Genomic DNA, 14,607 nt, shown 5'->3' on the forward strand with positions numbered 1-14,607 from the left:
GATCTGGAGGCGTGAACTGACACCCTTGCACCGCCCCACAGAGTCCAGCCCCAGGAGCACTCCAGCTTTTTCTCTTGAGCAGGGAGAATGAGGCAGGGGCAAGTAGGAGGATGCAGGAACAGGCAGGAGGGGAGATGCAGGGACAGGAAGGTCTATAATCAGCAGAGCAACCTTCTTAGCACCTGAAACAAATCCTTTGGGTATTAAGTCGCTAGGTCTTTGCTGCTGACACATATAAAACGCAAAGGCACACACTTAAATACACTCTTTGCTGCCATACCCAGGGAATGACAGGAGGTCTGCTGGGGGGACCTCTTCAAGGTTTCAGTGCTGCCCATGCTGCAACCAACAGGAGCCTGCACCATGGTCTTCTGGAACAGGAGGCCCTCTGTTAGTGTTGTTTTAAAAAATAACAGCGTGAATGACAGACAGAAAAGAAGAGCGCTGAGCAGCTTTTGTTTGCCAGCCCACTCCTGCAACATCACAAGGTGCTTGCGTTCATTCTCCACCCCTTGTATGTGTGCTGCTCATGCTGCACATCCCTGTGTCACATTCCAGGAGGCTTCATGGCTAGCGGCCACCTTCACACCCACATCCCTAGCGCATGGCCACCCAAAACACGTAACTATTCTTTTCCCCTGTGTTCTCATGAATTTCTCATGAAACTCTCGTAACCTTCGATCACACAGGTTACCTAAGGTCCAACCTGGAAGCTGTGATTTGCAATGCTTTCATTTCCAGAGCACCTGAATGAATGCATGGCCGTGCAGGCCACCTGCTGCTCCTGGCTGCCAGCTCTTAGACACCTACCTGGATGCTGCACCTAGACTGGGCAGGCTGCAGCTATTGATCTGAGCCAGAGGTGGGGAAGAAATACTTAATTTAAAAAGCTCCAAGAAAAAAAAAAAATTGTAACAATAAGACCCGTATATTCCGCTGTATTCTTATAAGATGTAACACAGGAAAGCTCTTAGGCGCATATTTCAGATTAAGTATGTCAAATTTTGCTCTGAAAAGGGTTCTTTGCAAGCAAGTTATTTTTGGAATGAGACCTCCATGACTGTACATAGTAAAAGGGAATGTCCCTCCTGCCAAATCTGAAGTCTTCTCGACAATCACCACAGTACATTTTATTATTGAAATATGTCAGACAAAGATCACAACAAATATTAGATATCTACCCAAAACCAAACCAGCCAGCGATGATACCTGTGGCTAAATCATGCCCACACTGATGTTTACAAGACCTATTTAATGGGCACTTCAGAGACACGACAGATACCAGGCCCGCAGTGATGGGTGAAGGCTCTCACTGTGCCCCAGCAGCTGCCTTTGCTGGACCTGCAGAGACCAACCACTTCTCCACACACTCCACCTGGCTCCACATGCACTGTCCATGTGCAGCAGATGGATCTGCTCTGCTGGCGTCTCTCACAGAACAGCTACAGAAAACATATTCCAGTAATGCTCATGTGTCTCATTTAGAATCATAGAATGTCCTGAGTTGGAAGGGACCCACAAGGATCAGAGTCCAACTCCTGTCCCTGCACAGGGCAACCCCACAGTTCACAACATGTGTCTGTCACACCGTTTGCTCTAGTAATTAAAGTCTTTTCCACAGCAATTCACAAAGATTCCTTACCAATTCAAAATATTTTATTTTCTGGCTTTGAATCTGCTCAAACTCACAGCCAACCATTCCCAATGCCATTGTGAAATTAAGTACTGCTCTGCAAGTTTACAAATATATCTGTGTCCTAGACTACACTCGTATAAAGTAACATTAGGAATATGCTAATAGCCATAATGTTAAAATACATTAAGATTTCTCATGTTAAGAATATGTCAGCTGATCCCAGTTAATTCTACTGACAAACTCTAATGCAGAGTGAAAATTTTCACCTAAATTATTTTTCAAAGGAAAAGGGTAGATTCTCTCATAGTCATGAGTTCATGAATCCATTAAATTTCCCAGGCTGTCTGCTTAAAAAAAAATAAATACAAAAATGGTTTCAATGACTTAAAAAACAACAACTCCATTTTTCTACTAAAATGGAATCCTTCTATTGTTAAAAAATACTATTTCTGGCCTCATTCAGAAAGAAGAAAACGTTTTGTTTGATCCAGCCTCCTTTTACACTTCCAGATTGCTCACCAGCTGTTTTCAGAATATTTCATTTGCCACCAATCCCCCCCAAAAAAGTATTTTTAAAATTCCTCGTAAACCAAAAATTAAAAAAAAAAAAAAGGAAAAAAAAAAAAAGATTACTTTCCATAGCTCTTCTCCTCACAGACACCATTAGTGCAAGGATCCTGAGCATCATTATTCCCATTTTCCAAGTAGAGAACCAAGCACCACGTACCATCATAGAGCTATGGCAGAAGACATCTCAGACTCCTACTTTCTTTTTCCAGGCCAGTGACAGAGAATCTGCTGTCCCTGGGAAGAACATCTGCCAGTGACATATCTACAAACAGCAACGGTGTGTTTATCAGGAGGTGAATTGCCAAGGAATGTAAAAAGTCTTGCCCTAAAGAAATCATCATTCATGAAGGTGGAGAGCCCAGACAGGCTTTGGGATTTCGGAACAAACATATGCAAATGTATCTACTGATCAGAATTAGCTATGGTGAACTTGTAGCATACAGTGAGAGCTGATAAATTTTAACAGGGTAAGGATGCGAAAATGCTGTGTTGGACATATGACAACAATCCAGGGTGAAATGAAATAAAAGTCAAAAGAGATGAAGAAGAAGGATTAACTCCATAGCACAGCAATTCTAATAGCTAAAAAATAATGCTCAATAACAGCATAAAAGTACATGGTAAGAAATCTTACTAAATTATATGGTATGAAAACACACCATGTATGTATCACTGGAGAATAAACAGGATTATCTTTCCACTAGTGGTCCTTTCAGTACTATAGCTCACAGGTGTTTATGTCAGAAGACGTTCCAACCTGGACAGTGGTTATTTGCAGTGCAAGAACATACAAGCTGCTGCAGCTGAGCTCCCAGCTCCTGCAGAACAGGAGCTCAGAGGGTTTCTAAACTCTTGGCAACCCATCTTCCCTAATTGCACCATTCATGATAATCCTAGGAGTCTGCTTGTTGTCACCAACTTCTTCAGCCATACACTCTGGAGGCTCCAGATCATCACATCTTCTCCGATAGACCACTCTTGAGATCAGGGTTATGAGAAACATCTCCATGATGAGGAGCTGCTGGGTTGTGTCTGCCAAAAAAAGGAAAAAAAAAAAAAAGGGCAAAGAAAAGCCCCAGAAAGGGGCAAATGACTACCAGACATAAAGTGGATACCTGGCTTATTTATTTTCAGCTGTGCAAAAGGAAAAAACTTTACTATCCTGTCCCCATAACTGTCTCCCACACTTGGCAATAAAATAAGTTATAGAGCATTGCCCATCAACAAGCATGCAATAAGTTATGCATTCAAAACAGCTTTAACAGTAATTATGCATGCCAATTTCTTGTCCTCTCATTTCTCATTCCAAGTCTTCTCATTATCAATTTTTTCTCTGTTATTATAATAGCTATAAAACTTTTGTTATTGTTTTTTACTAAAAGCTGAGATTCTCCAAAAGCTACATGATCCCAGGAGATTAATATTTTGGGGAAACACCAGATACTGCAGTTACCAAAGCTGAACTGGCACCTTTACATGTAAATTAACAACATCCTTCCCAAAAGAACTTACATGCTCCTCTTGCTGAAGAGGAGAGTGGTGGAGCACAGGGAATAACTTTTTGCATGGCCAAGATGTTGATAATAGCTGCCTGCAAGTGGTTCAGAATGAGGATAAACTGCACCAGAAAGAGAAAACAGAAGCCTTAGCTACCAGGAAAAGGTTTGTATTTCACACAACAATCCTGCTTTCATAACAGACACTCTTTTGCCTCGTTTCTCCTTTCTTGCCGTCCCTCTCCTTTCACCCACCAGCAGGCTGCCTTCCGTTCTGCAGGATTTGCCTTTAGGACAGGATGATACTGCTCTGAATGGGAGTGTTAAATTAAACCTCTGTTTGAAAAGTGTTTCTTCTCAGCCCTTCATTTGGGAGCTGCAATATACACAGAGCTCCCAACTGGATTTTAAACAATAACTGATCTCTGAATAATAGGTAACAACGTTTTTAAAACTTCCTGTTAATCTAATCAATGAGTTTATGGTCTACCTTAGTGGAGGAAGGACTCAAAGAATGTTTTTTCTGTTGTCTCCTCTTTTTGCCACAGCACGGAGATGTGGTGCTCCCCAACTTAAATGGGACTGGTTTCTTTGCCAGAAGGGATGAAGGACTCTTCACAGCTTGGCTTCAGCAACCATCACTGATGCCTCTTATTACCTGCTATTTGCTGAGCCAGGCCTTCGCTGCCTCGGAGATATCGAAGTGCCTCTCTAGCTGCTGGTGTAACTGCATGAGTATAAACCCTCACATTAAGAGACTTTGCCACCTTATACCTGGATTCACCCTAATGCAGATTTGCAGGTATGACTATCCTGTTTATTGCATTTATAAATGTTTAATAATTTACTTAACAGAGACCTTAGTGCACCAGCTTTTCTACATGCCCTGTTCAAGAACGATGCATATCCAAGGATTCTGCTGTATTCTCTTCAGGGTGATGTGAAAGAGGATGGCCCTGTCCCTGGCCTTTTTCAATCTGACCTATCTGGTTCTGTTCCTTACTGCTTAATGATTCCCAGCCAGTATTTTCATTATCATCTAACTCTAAAGTGCAGAATGGCCAAGAAAAATATTGGCAAAACAGAACATTGTGACATGCTGAAACAGCTCAAACAACAGCCACCCACACAATGCTCCACATCCTCTCCTAGTATTTAGAAGTGCACACCAGCATTTTAACATTGTGTTTCAGGATACAAAGCTTCCTTCCAGCCCTGCAGAAGGTGCTGCTTTGATTTCATTTGCCTGAAGTTGAATGGATTTTATGTGGCTTTCACACCTCCAGTGCTCCTGAGAGACTAGAGGTAAAATGGCTCAAGCTGAAACCCAACAGAAGCCAAGGAGAGTGCTTCAAAGGGATGCAGCTTTAATCAGGTAAAAATACACCTTTGCATAGTGCGTTTAATGGGAAAAACAATACTATAACTTTTCAACAAAGGACCAGGAACCAGAGAGATAGTGTTATGCCTGCAGTTAAGAGAAATTCTTATCAGAAATATTAAACGTCTCACCTGATAAAGAGCGAACTTTGGGATGATCTTCTTACAGATGAGGAGAGTTCTAACTTGTTGAAACATGATTCCAACTGGCCACAGAGCAATAATGGTGATGACACCAACGAAGCAGCTAATCCATATTGCAGCTCCTTTGGGAGATAACTGAGAAGCAAATCAAACAAGCATACCTATAAAACTTTACAGCGCATTTTACTATTATATTTCCAGGAAGAAATTGTGAACCGGATGATGAAGATGTTAAAATGCTCGTTTCTGTCTCCATGAAAGCTGATGGCAGCAGCCGTTGCTGGGGTTTGCAAGGGGAAACCACACAGAACCAACCGGAGCGCTAGCACGGTGCTCGCGCCCAGCAGGCACCGACATGCCAATCTGTTCCGCCTGGGAAGGTAACAAGTGACACAACCCCTCAATCTCACCCCAGCAACACCTGGGAATGCTCAGCAGCTCATGAGAGCATATTCAGCATGACATCTCAGAGGGGTAATTTATTTTAGACCATGAAACAACAGAAAAAAGTATTACTTTTAATCTGAATTATCCACAAGATGCAAAATTATTAGCAGTTACAGAATTCTCCATTATCTTGCTGCTTACATGGTACAGAGCAGAAGCACAGTGCTATCTTTTCTACTTTGCACAGATATGAAAATCACCATGATTTGCAGAAAAACATAGATTAGGCTTTGTGTTTACATACCAGTGCACACACTTGATTCTTAAGGATGTACCTTATAGAACACAGGGCAGGCACATCTCACACTGTAGCCTTCAGTCCTGCTATTCTAACCACACAAGCTGGGAAACATGCTGGAGCATAATCTGATGTCCAGCCCACCCTGATGCCCAGTTTCTTTCCAAGCCAAGACAGGAAATTGAGAGTCTGGGGGAAAAGCAGATATTATGTGCTCAGGGTCTCAAAAGAATACAGGAAGGACTCACCTGGAAGTGGACCCAGGTTTCACAGTTTAGTTGTAGGCTAAGATACTAACATCGGCCATAAAACCTATGGATTTTGTGAACCATCTCCAATTCAAATATTTACTTACATTGTAAGGGGTGTAAATGCCATTAGTCCAAAGCACTATTGATAAAAACATCAGCACAGGTCGAAGGAAAGCAAACTGAAAGGTGCCCAGCTTCAGCCAAAAGAGGGTTCTCCTAGCCCAAAAAAAAAAAATTTAAAAAAAATCATCACATAATCACATAGCCAAAATCTTATTAGCAACCTTAGTAACATTTTTTTGATACTGTCAACTGCGAAACTTTTCCAGTCCTGTATGACGTGGCTAAAATCCAGGGAGGAACAGCTTCAAGATTAGAAAATCTTTCCAAGAATTACCTCGTGTTTATTTTGCAAAGTATCTACCAAAATAGTACTTTTTCTGTTCTGTAGCAAGTACATACTAATGAAAGCTGGGCAAAACGTGATGTATTTCTCTGCCCCAAAGCTAACCAGAGAGCCAGTAGCAGCATAATTGGTTTTTGAACAATAATGCCACTTTCTTTTGCCTTGTTGCCTTACTATTTCAGTTTTCTGATGAAATTGGGCAATTTAGCTTTCCTCCTCAGACACTTCCTAGTCCTGTGGTAGATCAAGAAAGGGAATCATGCAGACCTAGGTGACAGGACTGGTAGTTCTTCAATGTGTCATTAATACTGCCATGTAAGCACCTGGTTTTGCTCCTTCGTACTCTAGCAGGAGAAAAGATATTTCACTTGGCCAACCACAAAAGGTCAGCAGAGCAACTCAGGATTTCCTTAGTTTCCCTACAAGTGGAAGGGCCTACAGCTGGCCAGCCATTTAATGTGTGTGCCTTTTCAGATAATTTTTGTTCCCAAATGGGCTTTAAAGAATAATATGACAAACAGGGCAGTCACTGCAAGACCAGGAGTTATCTTCCTTGTTGACACAGGTCTGTCTTAACCATCAGACCTCTTCTGCCATGTCTCTCCCCACTGTATGGTTTGTTACTTTGCCTCATTTGTCTACTGTTCCTTGTTAGCTTTCCCAGGACTGCTCAATAGCACATGGCTTTTTTAAAGAATTAATCCCTCCCTTGGAGTAGCAACCTGTTTCACCAGGAGATACCTATGAGAGGAATATGAGACTGACCTTTCTCTGGTATAGGTTGCTCGTATATTTTAAAAAGTTGTACACTGCAATGGGAAAAGGCTAGAAGTCAGAAGCAGAGACAGCAGATGGGCCTCCTGGTGCTACAGATGCTGGAGAAGGAGCCCTAAGCCTTCTTGCAGAGCAAAAAGACAGACAGCTGTCCTTCCTCTCAGCAGTAGTAGGAACTATCTAGCTCCTGAAAGGAGTTAATATCAGCTAATATCATCCTGGGTAAGCTGTCACTGGACTGATCAACAGGAGGGTGAATAGAGGATCCTCTCCCAAGCTCCCAGATACCACATCCTATACAGAGGGTGACAGACATGGAAAGAAAAACAAATATACTGGTGACATGTTAGACCTATAGCACAGATCTGTCCCATGGCATTTCTTCAGCTCTGCTGAAACACACCTAAACCAATGCCCATGAAAACTGGGAGTCTTTTAGATCCATATCAGTAGTTGCTGGTTTTATGTCATTGCACTACATCCATTTTTGGAGGTATAGTTTTCAGTTGGTTTACTGCCTCTTCTTGATGCCTCCTCCATGTAAATACTTACTGTTATTCCATTTAAATAAATGATGGAAATAAGAGTTTAAATTCTAATAGTGCAGGAGGCCGTTTAAGGAGTAATTGTTACAATAAAAATAAGAATTTTTGCAACAGATCATGAAATCCCCAAGGTCCCTCTGACACTAATGTCCAGTCCCTCATAGAAAAGTCTCTGTCTTGCACATTCAGTCCTTCAGCTTTTGCTTTTAATGAGAGAAACATTCTCATACTCCGTGCCAGTAGGAAAGCCCTGGGAAATACATGAGGCTTCCAGGCTGCAGAGCAATATGTAAATGACAGGGTGACACTAGCCAGAGAAGAAGCCCCACCAGGCAATGCTCAAGGGAGGCAAGGTTTATGTTACAGTACATTGGCTCCTACAGATGCAGATCTCCATCCTTGCCCCACTTCTCAAAGGTGCTTTAATACTAAATTTAATAGAAGAAAGAAATCACTTTTGCCTCAGCAGACAATGCTGTTTCATTGAGATCAAAGCTTTCTGGGAATCAAATCTATTTCTTGTTCTAAAAATTATTTTAATATGAAGTAGTTCTAAAGTCAAAATGAGAATGAAACATTTCAATTTTATCAAAGTAAGAGAAATGTATTTCAATACAGCCTCAATTTGACAATCCTGCTTGAGAAAAATATCCCATTTGGAGACATTTGTTCCCTTCTGGAACGAAAAGTAACTGAAATCTCAATTATTAGGTTTTCTAGAGTAGAAATTCCTCCTCCCCCACACACTGCTTACTGTAGAAATGTTTTCTTGAAAGAGAATGGGATTAGTTGGGGAGATGCCACAGTGCTCAACATTACTGCAAGTTGAAACACTGCACTGGATTAAACCGAGAGAGCTCATGCTCTCAACTCTTATGCAAAATTCTGCATTATAAAACAAAAATAAATTAGTGGAGGCGTACAGCCCCAAAGTGATGGCCGCATTTAAAAGAGACGGCTGGAGACTGATTTTCGGGAAGCAAGGGAGGCCCTTTGCTGTAAGCTTGGCCTTGCCAAGTTGGCTGAATTCCAGCAGCTGTTTTCCAGCTGGGAAATCTTAAAGGGCAACTCACCTAGTGATGCGCACACGAGGGAGGCAAAGGCAGCAGCAGCAGCAGGGACCAGTGCTGATCTTGAAGCGATCATTTTCAAACCGCCTGAGGAGCAGCTTTTGACCTCCGCACTCCTTAATCATCAGCAGCAGGAACTTGTGGATAACTATGGCAAAAAACCTAGGAGAGGACAAAAATGATGGTTTGAACTTGCTTCTGTGTTTCTTGTATGCCAGTGCTGCCTTCTGTCCAGGGCTTCTACAGCTTGCACTTTCCAAGCAACAGAAATTGTAGCACTACCTGTGAAAAAACTTCAGTTTTCCATCACCTTGGAGGACCAGAACTGCCCTAAACCTCACCAAAAGGGGAATAAACTGAGGTACAGACTAGCTGTGCTTGTGGCTGGTGGCAGAGTCAGTACAAAAACACAGACTTTTCTGGCCCAAGTCATTATGGCCATATTTTTCTATCTATTACCTAGTCCTGACCGGTCCAAACTTTTCAGAACAAGACCTATTTCTCCTTTAAAACAAACAAACAAACAAAAAACCCAACAACAACAAAAAATCGACCAACCACCACCACCAAACATGGCTAGGCTCATACACACACACATATATATATATATATGTATATATATCGCTATCATTGTAAGTGCTGCTGCAGTCAGGGTGTGGTTCCTCTGCAGCCAAAGCTGATCCAAGCACGGACTGCTGCAGCCCCACCTCTCCCGCCTTCACCACCTGCACATTCCCAGCCCATCCCAGGAACTCCAGATTGTGCAACCGTACTTTCCTCCCATGTCTCAAACTGATTTAGGGAACTGATTCACTGAAATCCAGTCTCACCAAATAAAAGAGGTCCTCTTCAGCTGCACTGTCTCCTCAAAGGAGCTTGCTGTGCAGCTGGAAACTGTGTGTGGAAGTGGATGTAATTGAGGGGACGGGAACCTGTAGCTTGGACAAGAGAGGAGGGGGGATGCAAATAGGCTCAATGTGCCATAGGACTGGATCCTTGGAAGATTTTGGTAATCTGCACTACCTGCACAAATTGCTGCATGCTCACGGCGTTCCGTACTGCTGTGTTTTCCCTCCTTTTTTACTCTACTGTGACAAGGGGTAAGGCTGTTAATGACAATCTGTGTTAACTATCCTGCAGTGGGTTCCAAAATCATCCCAAAACCAACTGTGGAGTGCCCAAGGCCAGAGCATCCCCCCACCTGGCTCTGCCTACCAGGGCCACACCATCACCTCCAGAAAGCAAGGACTACGTTTCTTCATTCTTCTCTGTGCATGTCAGAGCTGTCATGAAAGTGTTTTCATCAGGACAACCGTGGAACATTTTTACATTGATATACTCATTGGAGGTTCACTTGACACCATTAATAATAGACCTCCACAGCTCATCATTAGTAAAAGCACAGAGAAGTCACAGGTCAGAGTCTCATTCCACATGACACACAGAGAGAGGAAAGAAAGAGTACTGCTTCAAAGCTACTGTCAATCCAAGGGATCAATTACATGCGAGTCACAGATCTTTCATACTGAGGTTCACACACTAGGGGACTGTAGCACTGGGAACTGCTTCGGCATTTTCTGCCTCCCAGAAAAGAGCTGCCAAGAGATTTCAACTCAAACCAAAAATTACTAAATTGTTAAATTTACAAAATGACTGTGTTTACCAAGAGCAGCAGATGTTTAAAGGGAAGAAATTCAGGGTTTGGGGCAACTGTCTAGAATCAAGCCAAATACTCACACTGCTGCTGTGAAATCTGTAAACATCGTTGAGCGAGGAATCCACATGCCAATGCATGAAGTAGTAGCGATCACCTACAGAGAAAGGGACGAGGGTTGTACAAAGGGTAGAAAAAAAGCAGGTTCATGTGGATTTTCAGGGAAACCCCATTTTCAAAATTCAATTTTATCTCTTTTCTGTGATAACTTACTGGAGCTGCAGCATTAACCCAAATTATAATTGATCTTTTGGAGGAGGGGATTTTCCTGTAGATGTAGAGTGCTTCCTCTATAAATACCAGATTGGCAATTAGCGTCATCAGAGTCAAGATTGCAAAGAGAAATTTCCCTGGTAGATCAAGGCCTGCAAAGAGGGAAAAGAAAACACGAAGTTGTGATTTATTTCATAAGCATTCCAAACATTTTATGTAAAGACACCATCTCTGAGAGGCTTCTTAGCCCTATTCCTGCAAGGACTTTTACTCATCCTTGGCTACATAGATTGACCATTGACTCCACAGGATGATTCAAATACTGAAGTTCATGACTAAATCTTTCCAGGATCCACAGACAGCACATGGAAGAATATGCCTCCATGTTCTCAAAGTATTATGCAAAAATCCCCTTCAGAAAGACATAGATCCAGGACAAATGTCCTTACACGAATGTAAATACGTAACAGAATATAAATAAATATATAATATATAATGTACACAAATACAGTAAATACATATTCTGGGAACTTTTCCAAGCAGACTACAAGCAAAAATGTATTTAATCAGTATTAGTTCTTTGCTTCCATTGTATGTTCATAGGCATGTTTGTGCATAACTTCCTTATTAGAGGCTTGGTGGAAGTTTCTAGGGTACATGAACAATGTAAGGATAGGCCCCTGATATGTCGAGCCTGAGATAAACTTGATGCCTTCACCAAATACTTCTTTACTTCTTCCTTAATGCTGGGTATGGAAATCAACTTTTACCCAAGGCTGGTGTGTTTTATATCTCCCTTGACCCTGGGTATGGATATCAACTTTTACCCACAGGCTAATGTTTGAGGTGGATTTTCTTCCAAGAAAGGTGCTTTTGGAGACAGAAGAAAGCACTGCAGTGGAGTCATGCTTAATGTAGCAGAAGTTCATGCCCAACACTGGCACTAACTCCCATGGTGGCTATAGCCTACCTAAAGGCATACCATGCAGTGCCTGCGAAGGAGAGCCTCTGCCTCAGCTTCTTCAACATGACCTGCTTCAAAAAACCCCAACACTTCTAGAGCTGGCTGCCAGTGGAGCAGTCCACACCTCAATGGACATCCTGGCACCACAGATCCCATCGCAGCGAAGCCTGAGACCAGAGGCAGGTCTACGGGTTTGGTCCCGTGCCCAGTGCCACAGGTACCAGGGGACACAGGCGCTCCCCTCCGACCACCCTTCACGTCGCCCCCCAGCTCTCCTAGGTCCCCACTCGCAGCTCCGGGCTGGGGCCCGTGCTGCCCTCCCTCCCTTCCCCGAAGACAGAAGCAGCTCAGCCCCCTGCCAGGCGGAGGTAACGCCGGGGCTGGCGGCCCCCTGCCTCCGTCCGGGGGATTTCCTCGCCGGAGAAGAACGGCGGCGGGACAGAGGGAAGGGCAGGGGCAAGGGCAGGAGCATATGCTGGGGTAGAGGTGGATGCAGGGGCAGATGCGGGGGCAGAGGCAGAGGTAGGGGCACAGGCAGGGGCAGCTGCAAGGCAGGGGCAGCTGCAAGGCAGGGGCAGCTGCCGGCTCTCTCATGCCTCCCCCCCGTCACGCCTCTCCCTCTCGCCCGGCCCGGGCGGGCGGCCGCACTTACTCCGGAGAAGCTCCTCCGAGTAGGGCGGCTCGCTGACGCTGCACGACGGGTGAAGGGTCTCGTTCCCCTCGCCCTCCATGGCGGAGGGGCTGCCGGCCCCCGCCGCGGGGCCCTGGCAGCGCCGAAGGGACGAAGGACGAGCGGCGGCGGGGGTCGGTGCCCGCCCGCTGGTCCCTGGCGAGCGCGGGAGCCGCAACGCGCAGCCCGGCTGCTCGGGGCCGCCGAGGGGCGGTTAATGATTAGCCCCGGAGCCGGGCCGGGCAGGCGGCGGGCAGGGCTCCGTCTCCGCGCTGCCTCCTGGCGCCCGGCGGCCCCGGCGAGGTTGGACAGTGCCCAGCCCGGCGGGCAACGCGCCCAACTCGCTCCGCGCTCCACCTGCGAGGAGCCATGGTCCGGCCGTGCTCGGCGTCCCTGCTCGGCCCCCGTGGAGGGGCTCCTGCAGAAGCCGCGTCCCGCCTACTTTCACAGGTCCGGGGTGTCAGGGCACCGGGAGTCGGGTCTCGCACAGAAGCGTGGGCTGCCAGCCGAGGAGGGATGGGGAGTCGGGCTGGGATCCCCAGCGGCATCTCTGCCTCCACACCAAGCCAGTCAGAGCAGCTCCGGACACTTCGCTCTCTGCAGGGGTCCGTGGAGGCGAGAAGTTGCTTGTTCAACGTAGCAGACATTCAAAGGACTTTCCATGCAGCCCTTCGCCAAAGACTTCCCAATAATCTCGACTCCAATGAGGTGGAAAGCTGCACCATCTTCTACACTGGCACATGGAATGCACGTTGAGGATAGATTCATAGAATGTCCTGAGTTGGAAGGAACCCACAAGCACCATCAAGTCCAACTCCTGTCCCTGCACAGGACAACCCCACAGTTCACACCATGTGTCTGAGGGTGCTGTCCAGTCTCTTCTTGAACACTGTCAGGTTTGGGGCCATGACACCTCCCTGGGGAGCCTGTTCCAGTGCTCCACCACCCTCTGGGGGAAGAACCTTTTCCTCATGTCCAACCTAAACCTCCCCTGGCACAGCTTCCTGCCATTCGCTCAGGTCCTGTTGTTGGTCACCAGAGAGAAAAGATCAGCACCTGCCCCTCCTCTTCCCCTTGTGAGGAAGCTGTAGCTGCCATGAGGTCTCCCCTCATTCTCCTCTTCTCCAGGCTGAAAAAAATCCAGTGACTTTAGCTGCTCCTCATACAGCTTCCTCTCCAAACCTTTCACCAACTTCATAGCCCTCTTCTGGACACTCTTTAGTAGCTTTATATCTTTTTTATCCTGTGTTGCCCAGAACTGCACACAGTGCTACAGGTGAGGCTGCACCAGTGCAGAGCAAAGTGGGACAATCACCTCCCTTGCCCAGCTGGCAATGCTGTGCTTGGAGGGATTCTCCACTTTCCCACGTTTCTCCTGCCGGAAGAATCCTTTCTGCGGCCTGAGCCTTTCCAGGAAAAGGGAGTGGACTAAACATTAGATCCACTTCTTTAAAAGCTGGGCTGCTTCTTGGCAACAATATTTGCCTGACAGTCCTTGCATTTGATAAATCAAAGTGAAGAACATGTCATGACCCCTCAGCTGCTGCAGTTGGAGGTCTGCTGCTTTGTGCACTTTCTTAGCCCAGGCTCCTCTGCAGTGCCCTCTCCACACTGGCCTCTGAGTCAAATGCTGGATCTCTTCATCAACAACAAACCCTTTAGATCCCCAGGAGCCGCCCAGCTTCACTATTCCAGTTTTTGGTTTAACCTTTTGGGTTAATATGTGATATTTGTCACAAAAAACACACCTTCAGCAGCAGAAAAGTATTTCTAAATGGATTACCTGTGAATGCATTTCTCTGCCTCCGTTCACCAGGGGCTTTCGAGTACTTTGAGGATCACCCCCTTCCAGACAGTGTACTGCTCAGATTTGTTTCTCCTCAAGGAACATGCATGCACCTTTGCTTCCACCAGTCTGCTCTTCCTTTAAAGAGCACTGCAGATGTTTATCTTTCTTCCATTTTTAGGATGGTTTTCATTTCCACCTGCCTTGCTGCAGCAATAACTGGATCCTCTCAGCTCTGTTGAACAGGATGCCTGTTGTGATCATTGCCCCCATGGCACATGGTCTGGAGGAGCTGATACCACC

The 14,607-nt window shown here is 45.3% G+C and overlaps 1 protein-coding gene across 1 annotated transcript; it reads right to left on the bottom strand.

The window, feature by feature from the left end:
- Positions 1 to 1,105: 1,105 nt before the first annotated feature.
- LOC136109077 (organic solute transporter subunit alpha-like) lies at positions 1,106 to 12,824 on the bottom strand. Its single transcript, XM_065851460.2, has 8 exons — positions 12,501 to 12,824; positions 10,885 to 11,036; positions 10,695 to 10,768; positions 8,961 to 9,119; positions 6,267 to 6,378; positions 5,215 to 5,361; positions 3,719 to 3,824; positions 1,106 to 3,238 (listed from the first exon to the last, which is right to left on the bottom strand). Exons 1-8 carry the CDS (start codon positions 12,577 to 12,579, stop codon positions 3,051 to 3,053), a joined length of 1,017 nt encoding a protein of 338 aa, XP_065707532.1. The 5' UTR covers positions 12,580 to 12,824; the 3' UTR covers positions 1,106 to 3,050.
- Positions 12,825 to 14,607: the final 1,783 nt, after the last annotated feature.

This window comes from Patagioenas fasciata, chromosome 1 (assembly GCF_037038585.1).
Source record: "Patagioenas fasciata isolate bPatFas1 chromosome 1, bPatFas1.hap1, whole genome shotgun sequence".
Taxonomy (NCBI): Eukaryota; Metazoa; Chordata; class Aves; order Columbiformes; family Columbidae; genus Patagioenas; species Patagioenas fasciata.

Coding starts and splice junctions, on each gene's coding strand:
- LOC136109077 (XM_065851460.2), bottom strand. CDS start 12,579: ATGGAGGGCGAGGGGAACGAGACCCTTCACCCGTCGTGCAGCGTCAGC. Junction 10,769..10,884: donor GGGTTAATGCTGCAGCTCCA/GTAAGTTATCAC, acceptor CTTTCTCTGTAG/GTGATCGCTACTACTTCATG. Junction 6,379..8,960: donor CCTCGTGTGCGCATCACTAG/GTGAGTTGCCCT, acceptor TTTTTGGGCTAG/GAGAACCCTCTTTTGGCTGA.